General features: G+C 27.1%; 2 protein-coding genes across 16 annotated transcripts in view; both read right to left on the reverse strand.

The window, feature by feature from the left end:
* The window catches only part of LOC132920679 (longitudinals lacking protein, isoforms A/B/D/L-like), a 243,860-nt gene that overhangs the window by 37,879 nt on the left and 179,977 nt on the right, over nt 1-26,004 (reverse strand). Inside the window, exon 5 of one of the 15 annotated variants that reach the window (XM_060983303.1) lies at nt 270-644. The exons of 8 other annotated variants lie outside the window; for them this stretch is intronic. In XM_060983303.1, the coding sequence (XP_060839286.1) occupies nt 460-644 (185 nt within the window). In that variant the 3' untranslated portion in view covers nt 270-459. Of the gene's footprint in view, nt 1-269; nt 645-1,275; nt 1,567-3,052; nt 3,502-3,665; nt 4,752-7,517; nt 7,860-12,351; nt 13,077-14,309; nt 18,642-26,004 lie in introns of those variants that run through there. 6 more of the 15 variants (XM_060983306.1, XM_060983253.1, XM_060983275.1 and 3 more) reach the window with 6 other exon arrangements.
* LOC132920692 (zinc finger protein 235-like) lies at nt 9,995-13,068 on the reverse strand. The gene is made up of 3 exons (XM_060983325.1): nt 12,982-13,068; nt 12,064-12,168; nt 9,995-10,442 (listed from the first exon to the last, which is right to left on the reverse strand). The coding sequence occupies exons 1-3, from the start codon at nt 13,010-13,012 to the stop codon at nt 10,168-10,170; spliced, it is 411 nt and encodes a 136-aa protein (XP_060839308.1). The 5' UTR covers nt 13,013-13,068; the 3' UTR covers nt 9,995-10,167.

Raw genomic sequence — 26,004 nt, forward strand, 5'->3', positions numbered from 1 at the left:
TTACAACAGTAAATAATGCAATTAGAATCTACTTAAGGCAAATAATGAACACATAACTATACAAAATTCTAATAATATGTAAGTACTCAGAATTTAAATCTCTTACAAGTCAAATTCAATAATTCAAAAATATTATATAGTACCAATTTGCTTACCTTTTTCATGATTTTTATAATTTTTTGATAAATTGATGGATTTATTGGTTACGTGTTGTATACTGATAAAATAATAATTTAATAATGTTTAATTGAACAATCAAATGTAATAAATGATAAATTAATTTTTTTTATTTCTAGTAACATTTCATAATTTAACCATCTTCTTTACTCAAATTGAGGAGTCTAATAATACACATCTGATAACAAGTACAATTATTCTGAAAAATAATTAAAACCTGAAATATAATTTCTATGCTGTTAATATCTTATTTATTAATTTTAAAACATTGTTATAATTAAATTAGATAAAATTCAGCTTATGTATAAAAATCATATGTCTACGAAGGTGCTCTTTACGTTTGAAGGGTCTGTTGCACTTAATGCATGGGAATTTCCATTCAACTCCACATTCATATTTAATGTGTCTTGCCAATCCTTTACTGTATGTATACAGTCGAGAACAATTTGGACATTGATAAGGACGAACTGAAATTTAAAAAAATGTTAGAATTACAATCATATACAACATCAATATTATATATATATATATATACATTTATTTAATTTATAACTAAGATAAGCAAGAAATAAAAAATATTTATAGTCTACAGTCAATTTTCTAAACATTAATTATAGAACAATTAATATATAATCTGTGGTATATAATTCTAAAAATAAATTTTGTTCGTAAAATAGGAATTAAATTGAAATAAAAATATAATCTTATATTACAGGACGTTGATTATTACTTATTGTAAATTTTTAAATACAAAAACATCTATGAACTAAGATTATATCTTAGTCCATCTTAAGCACCATGTTGAATAGTCAATTAATTCCATACAACGTTTTCCAATTCTTATCTAATTGACTTATTTTTTTATAAAAATATTGCTTTTTAAATTTTCAAATTTAGTATGAATACTTAAATATACAATTAAATCTGTTACAGATCTTAATTATGGTACATCATTGCTATATTATAGTATAATTTATGTACCAAGTATAGTCATAAAATAGTGTATAATCAATGGTATAATATTTAATAGTTTTTATACCCTATGACGTATTTAGGTTAAAAACAATGAACAATTTTATCATTTAAATATCAAAAAAGTAAAAATGTAACTTTTAAAATATATTCTGTATTACAAATTAAGTATTACATAATTTACTAGATTTTATAAATTAATGTATGTTCAAATGATTAACCAACTTAATCTGAAATTTTACAATATTATTCTATGAACCAAGACCATATGTCGTTGATAACTCATTTTATGCTTAAACATCTTGTTACACATTGAGCAACAAAACTCTGGGGGCTTTCCACACTCTACGCGTATATGATATTTAAAACCCGTTTTAGTTTTGTATTGACGTCCACATTGTAAACACATGTATGGTTCTAAAATTTAAAAAAAAATATATTTCATTATTCATAATAACATTTATATGGTAAAGTTTTACATAATTAAGCATATTTTTACCATTATACTTGTATAAAGCATACATAAATATTAGTTGTTCTTATTAATATGAAGTACATACAATATTGTAAGTATAAGCAATAGCAAGACATGTGTCTTTGGATTGGGGAGACATTAAAAATAAATAAATTAGTTATAATAAGTATCTCATATAAATAACCCCTAACAGTTTTCTAATTGTCCTTAAACACTTTGCCTGGCAGAATGAGACAAAGTTTACATAGTCTCAAATTTATTTTTCAAACTGTATTTAGATGTTTATTAAATTGACCAGCCATAATGGCACTGTTAGCACATGTGTGCGACCCATAACTAGCATATTCTAAGAATATATTTACAAAAAGAAAAATATTAAATTATTACATAAAAATTTATAAAAAATTTGTTTTATTTTATGTTTGTAAAAACAGACACAATTCATACAGGGGTAGTATCCTTTTAATATAGAATAGTATTAATATATACTATTTTATACAAAAATAATAGTATACTTATCATATCATAACACTTAGTGCAATACCTATTTCATAATTAAAATAAGTATTTAATTAATATGTAAGATAAATATTTTATTACTTACCATTATACATAAGTCAAAATACATTATTCAACCATGTGGTAATCCAATTATAGTATAAAGTTGCACATGAATATTCTATTTTATATAATCATAGTTTATATATACATAGTGTATCATGGAGATATGACAATTTTACATTAAAATTACATTTGAATGTGTCAGATAATTGTGATAAACACTGAATAATTATTTTAAATTAGGGACTATAAGTAATTACAAAATCAAAATTCCATTTTATAGCAATCATTTAATTATTGAAAAACTCAGTGGCGGCACCAAGATTTTTTTCTAGGTAGGGCCAATGGGAGGCCAACAATTAAAAGGTAGGGCTACAAAAAAATTAAAAATGAGTATATTAAAATGTCTAATGTTAAGCCAGTGGTAGGTAACCTAACCTAACCTAACCTAACCTAATCAATGATTACTGGTAGGGCCAGGCATTTTCAAGTAGGGCCAGGTCCCTACCTTGCCCATCCCTGGCGCCACCACGGGAAAAACTGTAGAATTGAATTATTAAAATTATTTCGTTCACACGATATACAGTTATCTGTATGTATGCACTTTTACTTTATCTAATAATACATTTAATAATGAATGACACAAAATAATTATATGCTTCTTAATTAATAAGCAGAAATAGTAAACAGATTTATAACTATTTGTTATAATTTAACAGTCAAAAATGTCTATGATACCTAACTCAACCTTCATAAAACAATAATGAGTTAAATACTTTCATATTAATGTAAAATTATACTTTAATTTTACATTTCTATGGACTCATTAGAAATCAAATCAATTAATAAATAATAGTAACATTTAGAATAGAATATATTTAAATTTAATAAATAATACACATGATAGATATCTATGGATCTATGGTTATAGATTGGTGCATAGTACTTATGTGCACTAATAATAATTATAATGTTAGTAATTGTTTAGTACTCTTAGTTACTGTGTTTTAAAAATAATTAAAATACTAATTGATACTCGTCAAGCATATTATGTTTGAAAGCCATATGAGTTTTCCAATTAGATTTATAATTAAATTTTTTCAAGCAGATTTTGCAGCTAAATGCAGGTGGAAAATCTAAACAAGACATCAGGTGTTGTTTTAGATGGTCATTGCGCTTGAAAGACTTGAAACATTGATTACATTTAAATCGACGAGGTACTCCACACTCGGTCATATGTCTATGGAGTTGTTTTGATGCTTTGTAAGTTCGTCCACAGTTTTTAGGACATATCCATCTGCATTCTGATGAATATTCTAAACATACCAATAGGTTTATAATTTTAATAACTCATTACATGATCAAAGTTTGAAGCAATAAATCATGCATTAAAAAAAATATAATAAATATAATAAATTTACATGATTTTGAGTTAAATAATTATTTACAGGAGTTTTATTAAACCAGTTGTTGAAAAATATTCACAATTAGGTATTTTTATTCCTCAAAAAAAATTTAAAAAATGCTAATCAACCACTACACAATAAAATATTAGTTAAATTATTAATTAAAAAAGCTGCAATACAATATTAGAAATTAATTAGAAATTGATATCAGTAATTTTAATTATTTACCAAATAAAATTGAAAATACTAATGCAATTATACACAATTAAATCATTACTTATGATATTATAATTAAAACTTTCAATACGTAAAGATAAACAAAAATATCTATAAAACAATAATAATGAAAAAACTTAATGCTGTTTAATTTATCTATTAAACCTTTTATGGCCAACTTAATTTAATTAAAAATCCTAATGGTATAGATACTACTTACATTTGATGCAATATAGAGGGTACTTTTTCATAAAATTGTGAGAGTATTAAAAAAATAACAGTTGATATAGTATTGTAACTTAGAATGAAGTATAGTGTAAGTAGTTAAGTTTGGCTAGTTGCTTCACAGTATTTATTTTTAGTCTCAAAATAGTTATAGTTATATTTAAGTAATTTAATTTATTCCAAATATACCTAGAATATAAATGATATAAACATGTATAGGTAGTAGATACATATTAGAAATAGTATCCAACATAAAATGTACTAAATTAAATAAATATTAAATACACATCGCCGTATGGTGAACACACATATGTCTTCAAATGCGTTCTATCGCGCATTGATTATAACTGTAAACCTTAATTTCTAATTACATAAAAAGTCCAATTCATAGTTAGTAATTAGGTTAAGTTAGGTTAATATGATTTTTTATACTTATTATATTAAAATATAAATTTAAATTTAAATTTATTTCATAAACCTTGATACTATTTATAAAATAGCTAAATGTGCTACTCCCATGTGGTAACGAAGACTTTTAAGATGTCCAAACTGTTTAGAGCAAATTTGACAGTTTATAATAACTCCACATTCTTTAAGAAGATGATTTTTTAAATTGTACTTTCTATTAAGCCCGCCAAATTTTCGTTGACAATTATTGTTAGGGCATTTCGCTGGGTCAGGTTTTCCCAAATGGTCCAAATATTTTAACCATTTTATACCTGAAACAAAAAGGATATTTTAAAATAATTATTTAGTAAATACAAAAAAAAAATATGCCTAACACTTGCCCAATAAATCATAATAACTTAAATAAATGTTTATTGTTTAAAAATCATGCAACTTAGATATCAAAATTTTATAATTATATAATTTATTATTAATTATTATTGGAATAAATGTGCAAAAATATATTTAACTCTAACAATATTGTATGAAAATACAATTATAATTTTTAAATAAAAACAATGGTTAGATAATTTAAATTTTAAAGTTTATTACATTGTTATTGAATAGGATGTTTTCTATTCGACATTGAGTATTCATAATATTAATATAGTTGCGGTAAGCTGTTACAATACCATAACAGTATACATTTTTAATGCATTATATCTATTTCTTAATATTCATTTAAAATCGAAATATAGACTCTGGCTAAATCAAACTAAGATAAATATTCTTTTAACTATCATAGTACTTTTTAATTCAACATTTTTGATTTACAACTTTACATAGTAAGATAAAAATAAATACAATTTTAATTAATTAACAATTGTATATGAAACATACTATAAAGCCAATAGATTAAACAATGTAAGTTTTAGATATTAAAATATTTTGAATTTTTAAAGAAACGCATATTATTAATAATGACCAATAGTTTTGGTAACTGATACTATACCAATAATGTATACCTTATATATTTCTAAATGTAATATATATTTATCAATTTTGAATGATGTTAAGTTAGTTTGGGTCAACCATAATACCTAATCATTAATTTTAATCGATCACTTTGATTTAACTATTTGACCACTATGTTTATTTGAAAACAAATCATCTTTAATGATGGGTTTAATTTAATTTAATTATTAATTAATGTAAGGGTTTTAGTAGCCTAAAATCTTTAAAATCTTTATATTTTCTTTTTGTTTAATAATAATTTAATTGTTTGGTTACTGTCCACTCTTGGCCAGATTCAATCTATGATTCAATTATATTAGTAGATTCTTAAGGTTAGTTTGTCATAAGTTGAATTTTGAACATAAAGCACATTCACCCAATAAGAAAATTTCATTATATTTAATTTTTAAATTTTGGATCCTTAGATACAAGATGGAAAGGTCTAACCATTTATAAATTATTAAATGGCCTTGTTTTTTTATAGAATAAATTAATGGATTTTAGCCTCTGGGTACAAAACTAGGTAATTGATAAATCTATATGCTACTTCAACTTATAGTACATGGCAAAAATGCTCCTTTAATTAGGTTTGTGACTTTTTAATAATTATATTAATATTTTTTTTGTTTTTAAACAAAATTAAATTATTTAATGTTTATCTAAATTATTAATAAAAATAATTTATATCTTAATCTCACACTTAACAATGAGCTATAATTGATTTTTTATTAAATCACTTTCTAAGTTTATCTTTACATTTTAATGTTTGCCACAAATGTTTTGTTGCTTCATCTCTTTAAAATAAAATAAATAACAATGAATTTAAAACACAAATTATTTTTATTTTATTTAACAAACCAAATAACACAAGGATAATGTAGTTAGAATAATATTTAAATATAATTTCATTTAATTATTAAAAAAATACATAAATTATTACAATTTGTATAATAGGAACAAAATAACAAAATAAATACTTAGGTAGCATTAGCATTAGCTCAGTAACATTTATGAACTATTATTACTTGCATTTAACCTCTACAAGAGGTCTCAAATATTATGAAATCAGAGAGTATATGAAATATAATGATTAATTAATTCTCTTTTCTTTATTTCTCTTAAAAAAATGTATTGATTTTAGTTTTAATCTATCTAGTAGAATTTAAAATTCATACTGAATCATACTGACTCAGTCACAATTAAATTGTCAAGTTTATGGCGTGGTTATACCCACATATAACTTTTTCATTCTGTATTCTTCACTTTACATTGTTAAATAATTATGATTAAAAAAAAGATTAATTTTAAAAAGATATGATTTTTGTTTACATTTGTAGTGTATCTTAATCAGTACTCAATAAAGGAAGGGGAGGCGGTAATTGTGAGAAAAAGTAGAATTTATTTGACATGGGTTTTATCAAAGAAATATTGTAAACATCATTGCTTATAAAGTTATAAACAATTTATATTTTTGTAAATTAAAATATGATATATATATTGGCAACTGGCGGCCTGCAAACCTTCTTTGTCTAGCCAGTGCTACATTTTCAAATTACATCATACAATTTCAAAGTCAATCATCTATACTCTATGTTACGTCTATGCTAAATTAAAATTCATATTTTGAATGACTTTTTTTTTGTTCTCTGGCCCGCTAAATTTTAATTTTCTAAAAATTGGCCGTCTATAACTTTCAGTTGCCCATCCCTGATATATAGCAGTTTAGGAATTTATTGGTATGTTATGGACTTTGTGCCCTAGTTAAAACATATTTTGTTCATTTTTTACTCCTATTCATGATTGAATTAATAATAAAATATAAGTACCAGTTTAAACTTTCTGTGGCTTGGATTAGGCTTTATATTAAAAAACAAAAAGAAATAGTGAAGCCAGATTATTATAAAGTTCACATTAAATTCTATAATTGATAATATTATTACTATATGTATTGTCTTGTGAATTTCAATTACTAAAAATATTTCATAATTTCGTATTTATTGCATGAAACTGGACTGTGTTTGACAGTATGGGATATATAAATTAAAAATATGGACGAGAAACCAGATGTAGTGTTAAAAAAAATATAACAGATATCAATCATATTTTATTATCCAGAACAAGAGAAGAATAAATTATATAATATACATAAGTATAATTACTACAATTATAATCAACATATAAATATACATTTTTATACTTATTATTTAGTATTTTAATACATTTGTTATGTTAAACTCATCAATTGTGTAATAAACTATAGTGCCTACTTAAATTAGATTTTTGGTGAAATCTACGTTCACAAATTGTACAAATAAACATTTTTTCTATACCGCATTCATATATTTCATGTCTACGGAGATTTGCTTTATATTTATATGAATTACCACATTTCTCACATGAATACCGTGGCAAATGGAATAAACAACCTGTGAACAATTTTTAGTTACAATTTATTATTAAATATATACATTATTTCATGGATTATTATATTATTAAATATAACAAAATCATGCAATTAAAAACAAACAATATCTACTGTTAAAATAAGTAATAATGGTATAATAATTATGTAAATGATGATGATGAAAAGTATAATATACTATAAGTATATTAATCAAACTTTAAAAGAACATAAATTGTATGCAAATAAATACTGCAGTAAAATAAAAAATAAAACATGGAATTAAAATTTAGTACATTGGACATAAAATAACATTAAAAAAAATATTTAGATTAATCTACAAAAAAGTTATAAATATAATATTATTTATATTATTTAATGGGAACAGTCCTTTTATAAATGTATTTAAATATTTTACAATATCTTTTGCTTATTCTAAATTTTGAATTGTACTTAAAATAAAAAAAGACAAAATTATACTGCTTGTCTACCTACCATGTATTTTGTATAATTTACATAACATAACACTATGACTATTTAGTTTTTTTTATTAATTTAAAAATATAAAACATTTTACAATTTGTTATTTAAAATTAAATTACTTTAAACTGATGAATATATACACATAAAATGTTTTTTTTTTTTGTAACTAAGAGATAATTTAAGTTAGGTAATAATAAATATTTGATACTTACTGCAAAAAAATGTCTGAATATAATGAGTTTTTCTTGGGTGATAAAAAATACAAATCATAGTCCAATCATCAAACTAACAGACTGAAAAGTATTTATTAACATTATATATCTATTTAATATATAAATATATGAATATACATGTAATATGTATATTGTATATATTACAATACTAAGATATATCTATAATAAAGAATTATAATAAATAAATATATAGAAAAAATAGCAAAAAATTTAACCAATATCAACCACAATTTAAATAAGTAAATAATTTTTAAAGAAAAGTATAAATTATTAAAACCTCATATTAGTTTTCTCTAAAACAGCTTGTATGAATATGCATACATCATTATAATTACAATATGTATACAGATCCGTTGTTTATTCAAAATTTTTCAATTTTCAAGGAAATTTTTTAGGAAAATATTAATTAAGTATTATACGAGATAGATAATAATCGTAGGTAAATGGCAATTTAATGACAAACTAATTGTAGAGATTTAAAAAAACTATTTTTTAATAAAAACTATAGTTCATATTATGAAGCAGAAAATATATCTATTCTGATATCTAAGAATAAATAAAAGATTCATACTTATTAACATTTAATTCAAAGTTTAATTAAGAAGAGTAAAGTGACAGAAGATGCCACATAGAATTATGAACAATTCTTGGTTCATTTAAGCCAGAGGTTAGCAACCTCTTTATAGACAAGTATGAGTATATGTTGAAAAATTGTTTGTATCTACCAGTTGAAAAAAAAATTGTTTCATTATTAGTACCATTATATACACACTACAGCCTCCATGTGCAGTTTATATAACGAGGTTAAATAATAGATAACTAATATTTGGTATTATGTTTATGTTAAATAATGAATTAAAACTTAGAATATTTGATATATTAGACACTACAATAGATTTTATATAAATAAATATAAAATAAATATAAATTTTTATTTATTAAGCATGTACAATACATATATTGGACCAGTTTAAACATTAAAATATAATACTTGAAGTGACTATATTCAAGAAATCAGTTTATAAATAAAAAAAAACGACCAAAATAGTTTACACAAATAAAATCTCATGTGTACATAAATATTATGTAATAAAAATGATAAATGTTTATAAAACAACACAAATTATTCTAAACACATATTATTGACACTTTTATAAATTTTAGTTATATTGAAAAAAATATGTTGAAATTACATATTATTACTGATGAATGATATTTAATATAAATAACTGTTCAAAAAGTACAAAAATAGAAAATTAAATTGTATGACATTGATAAATTTAATAAGTTTTACTGTATAAATAACAAATTGGATTTGCTAATCCCTATTAGTTCATCTAAAGTAAATTCAATAAAAATTATTTTATTTAAGTTCTAAGACTAACAACTTTTTAATAAATACTTAAGTTCAATTTTGAAACAATGAATAAGTTTATTCCTTACCCGTTAGTTTAAAACTGAGGTTGTCCACAGTAAAAAAAATTAAAATAACAACATCATACATATTTTATATCAGACTTTTTTTTTTACTTGTAGAATTTCTCATATGCATTTTGAAAGTTCTAAATAAGAATTAATTAATAAAATAGCAAAATAAAACTTATTATAAGTATGATATTACATAGAACACTTAAATTGTGTATACTCAACTACATACTTGTGAACATTCATTTGATGTGCTTTGAAGCTGACAGGTTGTTTAAAATATTTATTACATTCTTGACAGTAAAATTTGGGTTTCACACCGCACTCATAACGCATATGTACACTGATAGCCTGTTTAGATTTATACTTTTTACCACATTTATTTGTACAATAAAAAAGGCCATCTGAAGATGGACCAGGGTATTTATTCATTCTTCCAGATTTTGGGTTGAATAACAATGGCTTAACTGCAAAATAAAAATATATATTAGTAAGTTTATGTGAAAACGAATCTAAGAGTAAACCATGCACTGTTATATTTAATTAAGTGCAAATATGAAGAAAAAAACAGTTTAAAAAGCTTAGTTTAAATTATTCTAAGTTTAAAATTTAAAATAAAATAGCTTTTTTTACAAAAAAAAATAAGCTTAAAATAAATATGGTGCTAAATAAGTTTGAAGAATCTTACATTGGCATGAGTACCTAGTTATTAATATTTCTTATACCAAATTAATATACAGGTAATATATTAAAAGATAATTCAATTTAAATTTAAACAAAACAGATCTTATATATTTAAATTATTCAAAAACTAAGAAATTACAACAAAATACAACGGTAAGACAATATTCAGTGAATTTTATAAAATATCTTAAGCTAATTATTACAGCAAGATTACTGTTACTAAACAGTAAAGCAAGAATAAATCAATTTTACAATTTGATCATTTTAAATTGTACAACTATATTTATACTATAATAAGGTAAAATTCTGATTACAATATATAGTAATTTTTATAAGTAATACAAATTAATATTTATGCATAAATTTAAAATTATATAGACTTAAAAGAATTAATAATTATAATTTTATTTACACAAAATAAATATTGAATAGATAGTTATTATTTATTATGTAGAAAATATCATGGTAATTAATACACTATACAATACAATATTAAGATATATATTCTCATTTGTTATCTCACATACACAGGAAATTTATTCTTTGAATAATAATCAATAGTGTTGACATTTTTAATCTAAGGGTACATATTAACATCCATAACATTTAAAAACTGATTATTATCTTGGATTTTCTAAATATTTTCATTCTAATAAGACAGTAATCTAACATGAATAATACTTTAAGATTAAAAAATAAAAGATGTTAACTTTAAATCTGAAAATGTTAAATTATTTTATTATTAAAAATCAAAAAAATTGTATTTTGTATGCAGAATGTTAATTTCCTATGTTCTGTGTATACAAACACAACTGATTTTTGGAAAATATCAGTGTGAGGACATCGTGCCCACAAGTATTGTTTCTGTTTTACTAACAAATACTGTACCAAAATATATGTTCAGCAGTTCCAATTTTGTATGTTTAGCCTAATTATTAGAGTGAAATAACCTATTTCCAAATTTAAAAGTAAGAAAATTATTTGTTTTCTCATCGTTTTTTAAGATATTTTAATTTTTAAGTAAGTATGTAAAATATAAATATTTAAAAATGCCCATAATTTACTTAAAAATTTTAATATTGTTAAGTCTGACGAGATAACACAGATAGGTAATATTTTTACCATTAAGTTAGATTATAAGTCATTTCACCCTCATATCTAAGCTAAACATATATTTTGGTACAGTATACGGTTGTAAGAAAAAAAAATACGCAGTTATGACATACTCTTAAGCAAAATATAGTATCACATCAATTTAATGTGCAATTTTTAATAAAAATCTATTAAATTTTTAAATTTTAATTAATGTTACAAAATGAAGTGATTTCATATGAATTTTAAAGTTTCCTGGCTGTTTAAATTTTTTGTTACAAATATTGCAATGATATTTTGGTGGTACATTACATTCATATTTCAAATGATTGTATAAACCTGGTTTAGTCTTATAATTGCGGTGACAGTTCTTGTTTGGGCAGTTATATAACTTTCCATTATTTTCAATCCAAATATCTAAACACACAATGAAAAATTAGTTGAAAATAATTTAGATAGAATACAATAAATTAAAAAATAATAATTAAATTTGTACATTGACATATAAATCCACTTGCATAAAAATTTGATCTCTACTATAGATCTCTACAAATCTTACTGTGATAAAAAAAATAAGGTACAAACAAAATAAGATAAATATAGTGGTTATATAGTATGTTTAATCAAGCACATACCAAAAGCAACACAACATACATTACTCGTGTTTTAAATTATATATTACAACAGAAACCACAATTAAAAATGTCAAAAAGTACTTAGTATATCTAAATTACAAGCATTGGAAATTTTAATTCTGTATTTAGAAATATTAAATATACAATTTTATTTTTTAATTGATAATAAAACTATTCTGAAATAAAATAACTATGGTATAGTAATAGATTATTAGAAAAATACATAATAATAAACTCTTTTTCTGAAAAAAAATAAATATAAAATGTATAAATATGCATATTAATATTGTATACATATAAATTATTTAGAATTTTAGTATCATATATTATAAAGGATTTAATTAAAATATATTTATCAATAGAATTATTATTAAGTATCAGTAAATTTTAACACTTTTTATTTTTGGAACATATGGTAAAAAGATTATTATTATAGATCACAATCTTAATATTATCATTTCATCTATGTCATGGAGACTTGATGTGTTACAGCCATATGTTTTTTAAAATTAGAGCGGTAATAAGTTGCTTTACCACAAATTACACAAACAAACTGTGGATCTTTGTTACATTCATATTTCATATGGCTTATTACATTTTTCTTTCGACGATATGTACGCCCACATTGAGTACACTTAAATGCATCTTCACCAAAATATTTCTGTTTGGCACTGTTATTATATCGACCTATTGAAATACAAATATTAAATATTAATAATAAAATAATGATTTTTACATTAGGTATATAATATACTCAATTGATTGTAGTAATAAAATTATAAGCAATCAAAAAGCATTTTTATTAGATTACTCAATGTAATTATCACGTTTATAATTTTATTTTTTAAGTCAAATTTAAACGGTATTATGAAATTTTTTGTAACTTTTGTATGGTAAAATGTGAAGTATTATCTGGAAATAAAAATCATTAGTTATATGGGTATAACAATATGTATGTTATATGTATATATATATTAAATCACTATGTAACATCGCTTAAAGTATAATAAAGTAATTTTAGCTTAAAATTAATAAATAAATTTATATTTAACAAGTATACACATTTTATTAATTAATTTAATATAATAGTATAATAATATATAAAATATGTTTTTTTGTTATAATTGAAGGTATGGTTGTTCTTATGAATTAGTTTGTTTCAACCAAGATTTTATAATATTATTTTTATTGCTTATTTAGTTAAACCATGGCATTATGAAGAACTAAGAAGTTAGTTTGGATGAAAACTTGCATTTGTTTCATCTAGTAAAATTTGTATACTTTGAAATTGTTTTTTTATTTAAGTGTTCAAAATTAATAATTTTTTGTTTCTACGCAATGCATAAATGTAAATGAATGGTGGTTGAGGGGGTTGTATGCAAAGAAATGAAGTTCCTCTTTTTTTTAAAAATATTTAAGCATACCCTTTCTAACAATATCCTCAACAATAAGATCTTTAAATATTTAGGTACAGATATTATTTTAACAATTTCTCATGCATCTTCTAATTTTCCCCAAACTTAAGTTTTGATACTACGACGTATTTTAATAATGTTGGATTTATTAGATCTAAGCTCTCCAATACATGTATTTTTATTTAACATTGGTTATGTATGTAAGCGAACGTCATCATAGTTGTATTTTGTATTGTATGAACTATGCTGAGCCTTGATACTAAAAATAAATAATGTAAATTTATAATTTTTTCCTTTTATAAATCTTATTTATACATGCCATTGTTAATGTTTTAGTATTACCTTTTTCCATGAAAAACTCATAAGGAATGACAATTTGTATACTACTAAGTTGATATTTTTCAATTATTATACAATGAAATATTAAAAGTAAAGTATATTATCTGTTACAATTTTAAATAAAAATTACACCATACTATTATTATACTGTATCAACAAACCAGCAATATTAATTTGTAAATATTTTAAAATCTATTGAAATAGATAGTTCGTAACACCACAATTCAAAATATAATATTAAATTAGAACATTGATTAAGTAAAAAAAGTCCTTATTAATAATTTGACTTCGATGTATTATTGTGAAGTGAACACTGTATTAATTAAAATCACTATGATATTTCATAACAAAAAACATTAATGTATAAAATGAAACATTGTTTGACAGTTGACTTGGATTTTTAAATCAGCATTTGTGAGATAGTGTACTTGTATAGCGGAATTAAAATGTATAATATCATTCACATTTCTTCAAAAATTTAAATTTAAAATAACAAGTAATAATACAAAATATAATAATAATAATAATAATAATAGACTGAGTATAGACTAGAAGTCAGTAGTAAGAAGTAAAATATTAAACTATTAACTACGAACAGTACAACGAACACCAAGAACAACTACTAACTACACTATCATAGTATCATTCTACTAAGTAAGTAGATAATATTATATTGATGATAATAAAATTGTTTATTGTTATTATTATTACTATTATTATTGTTCTGGGATGTGATAGTATTACTTGTTATCGAGCACGTGGGTGAAAAACAGTATAGCCAAAAGTAATATTAAATTTATTTTTATATAATTATTACTATTAGCTATTAGTAATAAATAAATAAATAATAATGTATTGGTAATTGGAAATAATTTATTATCAATACAATATTTTTGATGTCAAAATGTGTATTTAGGTGGCCAAGTGGAACCTGAATTAATTATTAAGCTAGAAATCGAATGACATGATGTAAAGATCCTACAGTATTTTATATTCATATCGATTTGTGTTGACGAATTCTCAGAACTTAATAAGGGCCGTCAATTTGAAATCTAGACGGTAAAAAAAACTGTGAATTATTTAATTCGATAATGGTACCTATCATTGTATTAAACATATGGCTCACGTGCTCGTAAATAATTCGCAGTTTTTTTTTGAAACTAGAAAAAATATTAAAAATCAGGAGATTAATAAAATTAAAATGTTGAAAGTCCAATATTTTCAGAAAAATGAACTCTACAAAATGACTATCTTCAATATTTTTGAAAATAATTAATAAAAAAATATATATTTTAACTTTTTTACCAAAACATTATAATAAATTTAAAAAATGAAATGTTGTAGTTCTTGTCCCTGTGAATCTTATTAAAAACCAGAACTATGATATCTTCATTATTTCAGGAGATATCATAATGGGTAAATCCTCACGGCACACCCTAGCTGAATATAAATATAAAAAAACACAATATGTTATATATTATGTATCAGTTAAAATAGTTAAATTTCATGTTGGATATTTTTATTAAAACATTTAGGTACCTAATAAATAGATATAAAGTCCAAACGTATAATCCTCAATAACCGCCTTCATCTGCTTAAATCACTTCTCAAATCTAAACACTCAATTCATACAAAATCTACACTATACAAGTCTCTACTCAGACCCATTTGGGAGTATGGTATGCTTATTCTGGGGATGTGCCAAACCATCCCAAGTCCCACCATCCAAGCCTCCCAGTCCATCACTCTTCGGCTAATAGCCTCGGCCCCCTCGTACGTAACAAATAAATCCCTACATAATGATTTAAAAATTGCAACAGTTGACCAACTAGCCAAATTATACTATAAAACATTTCATTCTAACCTGTAACACCATCCCAATCCTTTATGGGCCCCCCCTATCATCACGTACTCTTCCTCACAACCCTCCACGCCGCCTCAAAAGGAACTGGTGCCGTGACGCCCGTGACCTATTAAATTAATATAAATTAAAACAAAATTACCAGAGGGTACCATCGCTGGATGATTCCCCTCATCGTGTGCTTCATGTGTTGTTTTTTTTATATATATATTACATATGTGTTATGTTAGTCATCTTTTTTACTTATTATGTTATCGAATACAGATAGTAAATTTTCAATAAAAACAAAAAAAATAAATATATATATAATGATATAAATGATATAATATTTATGTATACATATATACATTATACACCATTAAGAATTTATATTAAATATGCAGTAATATACAAAAAAAATATAAAACTATATAATATATAATATCAAACTATTATGAATCGTAAATATTACTGACAAAAATTAAAAAATGTGAAGAGGAAAAAATTTACAATTGCACAAAAACTGTTGCTATAATTTAGGGGTATTAAAATTAAGAAATAAGTAGATATTTCGTACTTAGTTAAACATTATTACAGGTGAGTATGAGGTTTTCCACTTCGTAGATTTTCTTCGATATTTAAAGGTTGAAGCCTCCCCCTCAACAAATTTAACCAATTTACACTTATATCCATAGTGTTGATGTCTTAAAATTATATTAAGTTCTTACATTTTACCTATAGGCTATAGTTCATAACATTTGTACCTTTTTATCATTTATATAAAAATAAATTTAACAAAGATAGGTATAGTGTATAGACTATGGGTCACTAAATGGCGGCCCGCAGACGAAGAATAAATATCAAATACTACGACAACATTGTATGTGTTATTATTGTAAACTCGAGTCTCTGGCTAGCCACCAAACGTTTACTTAAACAACATAACGTAATTCCCCTTCTGAAAAACGGACCAGCCAAATTCGAAACAAACGCCGAAAAGACCGAAGTCCTCGCAAACCATTTCGCATCCTGTTTCAACTCCGTAGATGAAGATACTGTTTACAACGATCAAAACGCCATGCACCCTGATATTTACCACCTACCAAATGTACCAATGTCGATCCAAATGACAGTATTTCCCCTACATCTTATTGAAATACAACAAATAATTGTCAAATTAGCAAATAAAAAAAGCCTAGGCCACGACCTAATCACCAATAAAATCTTAAAAAACGTAACACCCAAAGTACTATCCTATCTAGCTAGCCTTTACAATTCAGCCATGCGTCTCGGAACATTTCCGTCATCCTGGAAACACACCATCATAATCCCAATACATAAACCAGGGAAACTGGCCCACTCTCCATCAAGTTACAGACCAATTAGCCTTCTTCCTTCATTATCAAAACTATACGAAAGAATACTGCTCAATAGACTAAAATCATTCATACAAATCATCCTGAAACATCAATTTGGATTTAAAACGCATCACTCTACATGCCATCAAATTTAACGTATCTCAGAGATAATTGTAAGTGGCTTACATATTATTATAATAAGATTATTATAATCTTTAAACATAACTGTGCATATTGACGCCTTCAAGATATTTATTAGGCCATTATATACAGGACGCATAGGGCATAGTGTAAATAATACTTAAATACGAAGAACTATATTTATTGAATTATATGACAATAGAAATAATAAATATTTTTTCTACTGCTACAAAGTCATGTAGGATACTCTGGATACTTATAGAAAATCTATTGTAATATGTAAATTTATTGAAAATGCAATAGAAGAATTTGGAAAAACCTAGGCGTTTATAGTTATTATTTTAAAAATAAGTAGTTCTTTGGAAATTATGTAAAATAATTACATAATATTTATAAACCCTGATTCAAAAATGTGCTTGCGAACTCAGTTCTACTCAAAGTTCAAAAATATGGGTATGCAATAGAAGCATTGACTTTATTGTATTAATATAATCTATGATAAGACATTTTTTTCTTATATATCATTCAATATACCTACTTTAGTATCTATATAATAATTAATAACGCAGTATTAATAATATTTAATAAATTATGCTTTCCTAAAATACAATTGCCAATAATAAACTACTAAAATGTATAATTTATAATGGTAATAATTATAGGAACAATAATTTTTATGGTAACATAAAATCGATTTATTTCTACTAATAATTAGTAATTACTTTGGTATTGAGTGACACATAAAATACGTGCGATTCTTTTAATACAATTTATTGTCAAACTGTTAAAATTATTGTTCAATAAAAAATTACAATATTAGACTTAAATTTAAACTGTATATCCTATATGTTAAAATTATTTTATAACATTCAAAAATATGCAAGTACCTAGGTATTTAAATTTAACTCAGCTTTTACATAAGAAAATAATTATCACCACTGCATATTTTGTCTTGTTATTTTATGAACTTTTATCATGTGTATTTTCAAAGTAGATTTTTGGGCACATTTTTTTTCACACAAAAAACATTTAAACTTCGGTTCAATACCACACTCATAATTTAAATGTTGAGTAAGTCCATTTTTTCTTTTGTATGAGCGTCCACATTTATTTGGACAAAAATAACGATATAATGAATGAATGTCTGTTTGGTACATTTCATCTAAAATAAAAAAAATTCATTAATTATTGTGTCTTATGGTTTAATATTATTAACGTGATTATTATAAAACTATGCGTTAAGTAGGTAATCTATAAATCATGCGTATTATATTTTATTATATTATATAAAATAAAATTAGAAGAAACTTTAAAATTAAATAAGTTTTATGAAAGCACATTATGAAAATACATTATTACAATAATTATTTTTTGTATAATTATTTACTATAATAATAAGTAGCTGATTATCTTAGGCTGGATCTCACCTGTTATTGGTTGATAAACATAAATTAAAACTAGCCTACTACAAACAAAATTACTTTAAATTTTACTACAATTTCTAAAAAATAAGTTAAGTAGATACTTCAGAATAATAATATACATATTTTAATTATTTATGTAGTTTTAATTTATTGTTTTAAATAGGTAAGTACAATCTGTGTAAATAAATAATTAAAAATATAACCATAATAATTTCTTGTTATATTATGTTCAAAGATAATAATATGATTGAAATTGCTGGTTATACATTTTTTCATATAGTGGTACTTATATATTATAGACTATAGCTGTTGGCTATAAATATATTTGTAGGTATTCTATAATATTATTTTCATTATCTTCTATATACTTCTTAATTCTCGTGTGGAAAAAACTGCTTAATTGTAATCTATTCAATATTGCCTATAAATAAAATTAAAAACATTTTAATAATTTATAAACTATAAGGTTTAACTTAAGAACAACTTTGTGATTTAAACTAAAAATATTTATAGTACATTGAAAGTATACTGTACGGTCTGTACGTTACTCAGATAGGTACTGTCCATGATAGACTGCAGTAATCGCCAATCGGTCTGGCGCTTATGATAGGTTATTTAGTGGACTGTAATAATATAATAAGAAAGGTCCGAGCAAAGGAACAACGTCAGTTTGTGTGTATAAAATAATAGTAAATAATCACATATTGATATAACATAAAATATTGGCTTTACAATAGCACAACTAAATAATACAATATAAAAACAATGCTTGTTGGCTATATTAGCACTACAGAATAAAAAAAATTTGAATACTATAATTACACCTATTTGGCGTACATAATAATAATAATAATAATAATATCACATTATAATAAATATGTAAATATAGTCTATAAGGGCTCGTGGCTCGTCAGCCCGTTACCTTTTCAATTACATTGCACACAAATTGGTTCTGCCCACACGACCGAGCCGAGCAGCGTCGGGTTACCTTACAGGCAAAATAATCAGGTAATTGGTGTGGCAAATTTGGCGCACTTAAAAAATAAAATATATTTATAATATTATATTATAATTTGAGACGACGGCAAATTTCCTGCTTGCAGCGGACAAATAGCTTAATCCGCTACTGGATCCGAGACCTGTATATAATATACTAATAATATAACAAAAAGGAACAAAGTGGCCCCGCGCTCATGCTATTGTGTGACTGTAGCTGTGACGAATAATTCACGAAAACACGATGACTAAAACAATAAGATACACTGGTTGCCGCCGAATGACACAAACATCATAATCTGTGGATCCGTCTGGATATTGAATATTGAACACTGGCCACGAGGTTATGCCAGCTCAAATCACACTACTATATGGAACAAATATACTACAAAATTTGGTACAAATTACGATACTACTTTAGAGTAGATTCACAATACAATTGACAATACTGACATAGGCGCAACTATACCTCTAAAACGTGGGTTGGACAGTTTACCAATTGATGGTATTTCACTTAAATAATAATTGTTTGGTATAAAAAACAAGGGGTGCTAAATTTTAACTTGGGGGTGCTTCAGACTTTTTTGCACCCCCTGTTTATCGCGAAGTCCGGTTCAAATCGAACACGGGTGACAACTCGATAGTATATTAAGGCTGGGTGCTATCTAGCTTATTGATTATAAGTTATAACAAATAAATATTTTCTAACAATATATAAATATAATTCAGTCGCTAACTTTAATAGTGGACTGTATGATTTTTTTTATTGTATATCGAATAATAAATAATATAATAACTACAAGAGAGCAACTTAATTTATGTTAGTCCTAACGGTAATACAAGTAATAATATATGATATAATATTAGACGCCAATGTCTCAAATTCGAAATTATAATATATTATGTATAACAGGAAATTAAAATAAACAAAACACACACGACGATGATATCATCAATCGTTGTGTGATAATAATAATATATGGGTGATGATACGTCGACCTGGTTATCAGCTACTGACGACTTGTTCCACAGCGGCCTGACAGCTGTTATACCGGATGACCAATCGTACACCAAAACCACGCGACAGTATATTATGATCTTAAATCAAGCACACGAGATGCTGACTATATTAACGCGGATTATATTAACACGTGACAAGATAATCGGATGCGTACACGATAACGGCCGTGTATATAAAAAAATACAGCGGACGCGCACAAACAACGGCCGTGTATATAAAGAATACAACGGACGCGCACAAACAACGACCGGGTATAACAAATCCAACGGATGCGCACACAACAACGACCGGGTATAACAAAATATACAACGGACGCGTACAAAACAACAGCCGGGTAATTAAAATAATATACAACGGACGCGTACAAAGGACGACGGCCGTGAATCAACTAACGGTAATAAAACCATCTAGGGAAGCTAACTGGCGGCACACTGATAACACCAGTGCAGACGTAGTCGAACCGGCTTGGTGACGAAAAGGATACGAACGAAAAACGTACCATACTGTCTGGCTCAAACATACTCCCCCGTTTGAAAGGGTACTTTAAAAGAGAAATTCTTGGTCAGACCGTATCATCGTATACAATAGCAAATTGAAAACAATATATAAAATAATGATAATAATATAAACAAAGTATAATAATATTTACATAGAGGGGTTAAAGGATTAAGAGGTAAGAATATAGGTAAGAATGAATAAAATGTACCCCTTATAGCAGGAAAGAGATTATGTTAGGTTTGTTATGCGTTGTCGGTGGGTAGCTTGATCAACTTTACAACTGGGCGCTTCAGGGTTCCTTCTGATGTCTTGACAGTGGCGACTCTGACCACTTGGTCAGCACCGGGGTGGACTTGAATAACTCGACCAAGTTGCCATGCCAGCAGGTTCGCAATGGTGAATTTACAACAACAACATCGCCAACACAAAGACTGGGATTTTGATGATACCACTTCTGTCGACTTTGTAATGTATGGAGATACTCCCGACTCCATCTTTTCCAGAAAGACTGAAGTGCCTGTCTCATTAGCTGCCAACGTCTTAGGCGATTTTGCGGAATATCACTGATATCATGTTCGGGAATCGCCATTATCGGTTGCTCGATCAAAAAATGACCCGGGGTTAACACCGATATATCATTCGGGTCGGTCGATGAATGGTCGGGAATTTAGTACACCTTCAATCCGGATGATTAACGTCATCAATTCCTCTAGAGTATATACTTGGGTACCTGTTACCTTCTTCAAGTGTAACTTGGTGCTTTTAATCGCAGCCTCCCAAATACCGCCAAAGTGCGGAGCTGCAGGCGGGTTAAATTTCCATTGACAAGGAACGCGTGCGTGAAGTGATTCCTGTGTTGCTGCATCTTGGAATAATGCCCTGAGTTGTCTTGCTGCTCCAACGTAATTGGCTCCACAATCGGAATATATTTATACGGGAATCCCTCGTCGGGCTACAAACCGACCGAGTGATGCTAGGAATGCCTCCGTTGACAAATCTGTTACGACCTCCAGGTGAACAGCCTTGGTGGATAGACAAACAAACAACGCGAGATATGCCTTGTGCGTCTTCGCATTATGGCGTCGGCTCTCCTTAATAGTAAACGGACCTCCGTAATCCATCCCGACGTTGGTAAATGGTCGGTACTGTTGGACCCTCGTTGATGGTAAATCTGCCATCATTGTTTTGGGAGCAGTCGCTCTGTATCTGGTGCACACGACAAATTTAAATGTAATTTGTCGAATAGCAGCACGTATAGAAACAATCCAAAAACGACGTTGAAATAATGAAGCTACTAAACGCGTTCCACCATGCAATGTATTATGATGGTAGTGATGGATAATGAGATGAGCCAAGTTAGACGATTTCGGCAGCGAAATAGGGTGTTTGGCATCCGTGCCCAAACCTGAATGCCGTAGACGACCGCTTACCCTAATAATACCATGAGAATCCACGAAGGGCGCAAGTAAGGCAAGAGAAGTCGGGATGACGACAGGATTGACAGTTGCTCGTTGAATGAATAACTCGGGGTAGTATGATCTTTGAGTATATTCTACTACTTTGATCAATACTCGCTCATACTCTTGCCGAGTGATCGCTCCACTCATGAACGGGCGTTTTCGAGCCATATCGGCAACCCTTAGACAGTATGCTAATGTTCGTTGCATTTTACTCAGTACATAAAACCGCCGTATGAAACTGTCATCTATCTGTTGGACTAAAAACGCACCTTTTGATGGGCGTTTATACTCAGGAAGCTCTTCAGGAACTGTAGTTGAAGATACGCTAACCGGCCACTGACATTCTGGGTAGCGAATGAACTTGGGTCCATATAAAAATAATGTGCATGCGACTAATGCGTCGGGTAGTAATCCTCGAGACGCCGGATCAGCGGATTTTCCGAAGTACTGACGTGTGCCCATTCGCACTGAGGCACAAGGCTTCGTATTTTCATTACGCGATTCGTTACGAATATTTTGAACAATCTCTGTTCGGCTGTGAGCCAGGATAGGACAATGGTTGAATCTGTCCATGCCCGGACTCGTGTAATCTTGACTTTATCCTCCAAGGTTTTCAAACGTAGGGACATGAGGCGAGACAAAAAGAGAGCGGCGCAGAGCTCTAGTCGAGGGATGGTTAAAGAAATATCCGTTGATGACGACTTTAGCGGTGCCACCTTTGTTTTACACGCTAAAAAATGCACTTGGATGTCACCGTCTTGTCTTACCACTCCTAAATATACCGATGCTGCGTATCCTAGTTGTGATGCATCAGCAAATCCTAACAATTGTATCTCTTGAGCATTGGTTACTGCAATGTCGTGGTAATGACAAGCATGCTAAGCTAGGAAGTTTATCAATAAAACATTGCCACATCAATACGAGCTCTGAAGGAAGTGGTGTGTCCCAATCTAACTTGTCCATCCATAACCTCTGCATTAGGCCCTTGGCCCAAAATATCATCGGCCCTAACGCACCGATTGGATCATAGAAACGAGCGACGACGGATAATACTGACCGTTTAGTAGGAGTAACTGGTTCAATCGTCGAATGGTATTCAAAGTTGTCTTGCATCGGGTCCCAATGTACTCCTAAAACTTTGACGGCCTGTTCCTTGTTAGTCCTAACGGTAATACAAGTAATAATATATGATATAATATTAGACGCCAATGTCTCAAATTCGAAATTATAATATATTATATATAACAGGAAATTAAAATAAACAAAACACACACGACGATGATAACATCAATAATAACAATATAATGGGTGATGATACGTCGACCTGGTTATCAGCTACTGACGACTTGTTCCACAGCGGCCTGACAGCTGTTATACCGGATGATCAATCGTACTCCAAAACCACGCGACAGTATATTATGATCTTAAATCAAGCACACGAGATGCTGACTATATTAACGCGGATTACATTAACACGTGACAAGATAATCGGACGCGTACGGCCGTGTATATAAAAAAATACAACGGACACGCACAAACAACGGCCGTGTATATAAAGAATACAGCGGACGCGCACAAACAACGGCTGTGTATATAACGATACAACAGACGCGTACACGACGGCAACGGCCGTGAATATCAAAATACAAAGGACGTGCACAAACAACTACCGGGTATAACAAATCCAACGGACGCGCACACAACAACGACCGGGACCGGGTATAACAAAATATACAACGGACGCGTATAAAAGACGACGGACCTGAATTAAAAATATACAACGAACGCGTACAAAACAACGACCGGGTAATTAAAATAATATACAACAAACCCGTACAAAAGACGACGGCCGTGAATTAACTAACGGTACGAACGCGAATGATAATAATAATAAAACCGTCTAGGGAAGCTAACTGGCGGCACACTGATAACACCAGTGCAGATGCAGACGAACCGGCTTGGTGACCATACTGTCTGGCATGAACACCCCCCCCCCCCAATTGCGCCACTGAATACTGAGCTGGATGGACGATTCACAAATTTAGCATTGATGATAACATGAACTACTATACAATTAACACATAAAAAACTCGTCGTAAAGACGGACATCGAAAAAACGTCGGCCGTGTGGCGTCTATGAGCGGCAAAAATAAAGTGAACAAACATTATTAACGAACAAACTAAATTAAATCAACGACTACATTACCTACATAACAACACTGTTGTGTGCCACCGTTGCACTACGAAAATCACTAAAACCAAATAAACGGTGACACTGACGACATGATTTGCATATCTTACTCATAACATTAAACTCGAATTACTTACAAATTAATTAGTATATTACTACATCTAAAATTCTTAATCTGCAATATCCATTACGGCATTATATTATATACTTATACGAAATGCAACATCTAAATTATGTATATTAAATATTCATAAATGATGTATATAATGTATTCTGTGACACTGTGACACTGTGTAAATCTGAATTTAATACCTAAACCTTATTTTCTGATAGTTTTGTATACATGAAAATCTATGAATGTAATTAAAATAATTTTAATAGTTATCTAAATAAATTAAAATAACTACAATTTGTTTGAATATATTGCCTAATGTTTAAGACAATCTTTTGAAAAACACAATTTACCATTTGGAAATCAATATTTCTCATAAAAACATTATTTTATATTTACAATAATCATAAACTGTGGTATAAGAACTATTTGGATTTCGTCAATTTAATCAGTGCTTAACAGATTAAAGAGTTTTTTTTATCGTAAGTTGTTTATTATATGTGTTACGCACACACATTATATATATATATATGCGTTTGCATTTTGCAATATAATCAATAACAATCAAAATATATTAATAACACTTTAGTTTCAAATGTTTAGTACCTATATATTTAATTTTATAAAATAATTTAAGTACCATAATAGCAAATATCATTATGATGTTTTTGGCATTTTTAGAGTCAAATATTAACAAAATTATATTGTTTATTATAAGACTATTATTTTTGGTGTATTTTAATCTTTATTATTTACAGTTTTACAAAGTACCTAGTTAATTAAATAATTAAATATACGTATATGTATAATAAATAATAATATG

The sequence above is a fragment of the Rhopalosiphum padi genome, chromosome 2, assembly GCF_020882245.1.
Source record: "Rhopalosiphum padi isolate XX-2018 chromosome 2, ASM2088224v1, whole genome shotgun sequence".
Lineage (NCBI taxonomy): Eukaryota > Metazoa > Arthropoda > Insecta > Hemiptera > Aphididae > Rhopalosiphum > Rhopalosiphum padi.

What these genes read in the sequence shown, in the direction of transcription:
- LOC132920692 (XM_060983325.1), bottom strand. Translation starts at nt 13,012, where the DNA reads ATGTGGGCGTACATATCGTCGAAAGAAAAAT. An exon ending in CATATCGTCGAAAGAAAAAT is followed by an intron (nt 12,169 to 12,981) that starts GTAATAAGCCAT and finishes TTGTGTGTTTAG; the next exon opens with ATATTTGGATTGAAAATAAT. An exon ending in CAATCATTTGAAATATGAAT is followed by an intron (nt 10,443 to 12,063) that starts GTAATGTACCAC and finishes TTTATTTTGCAG; the next exon opens with TTAAGCCATTGTTATTCAAC.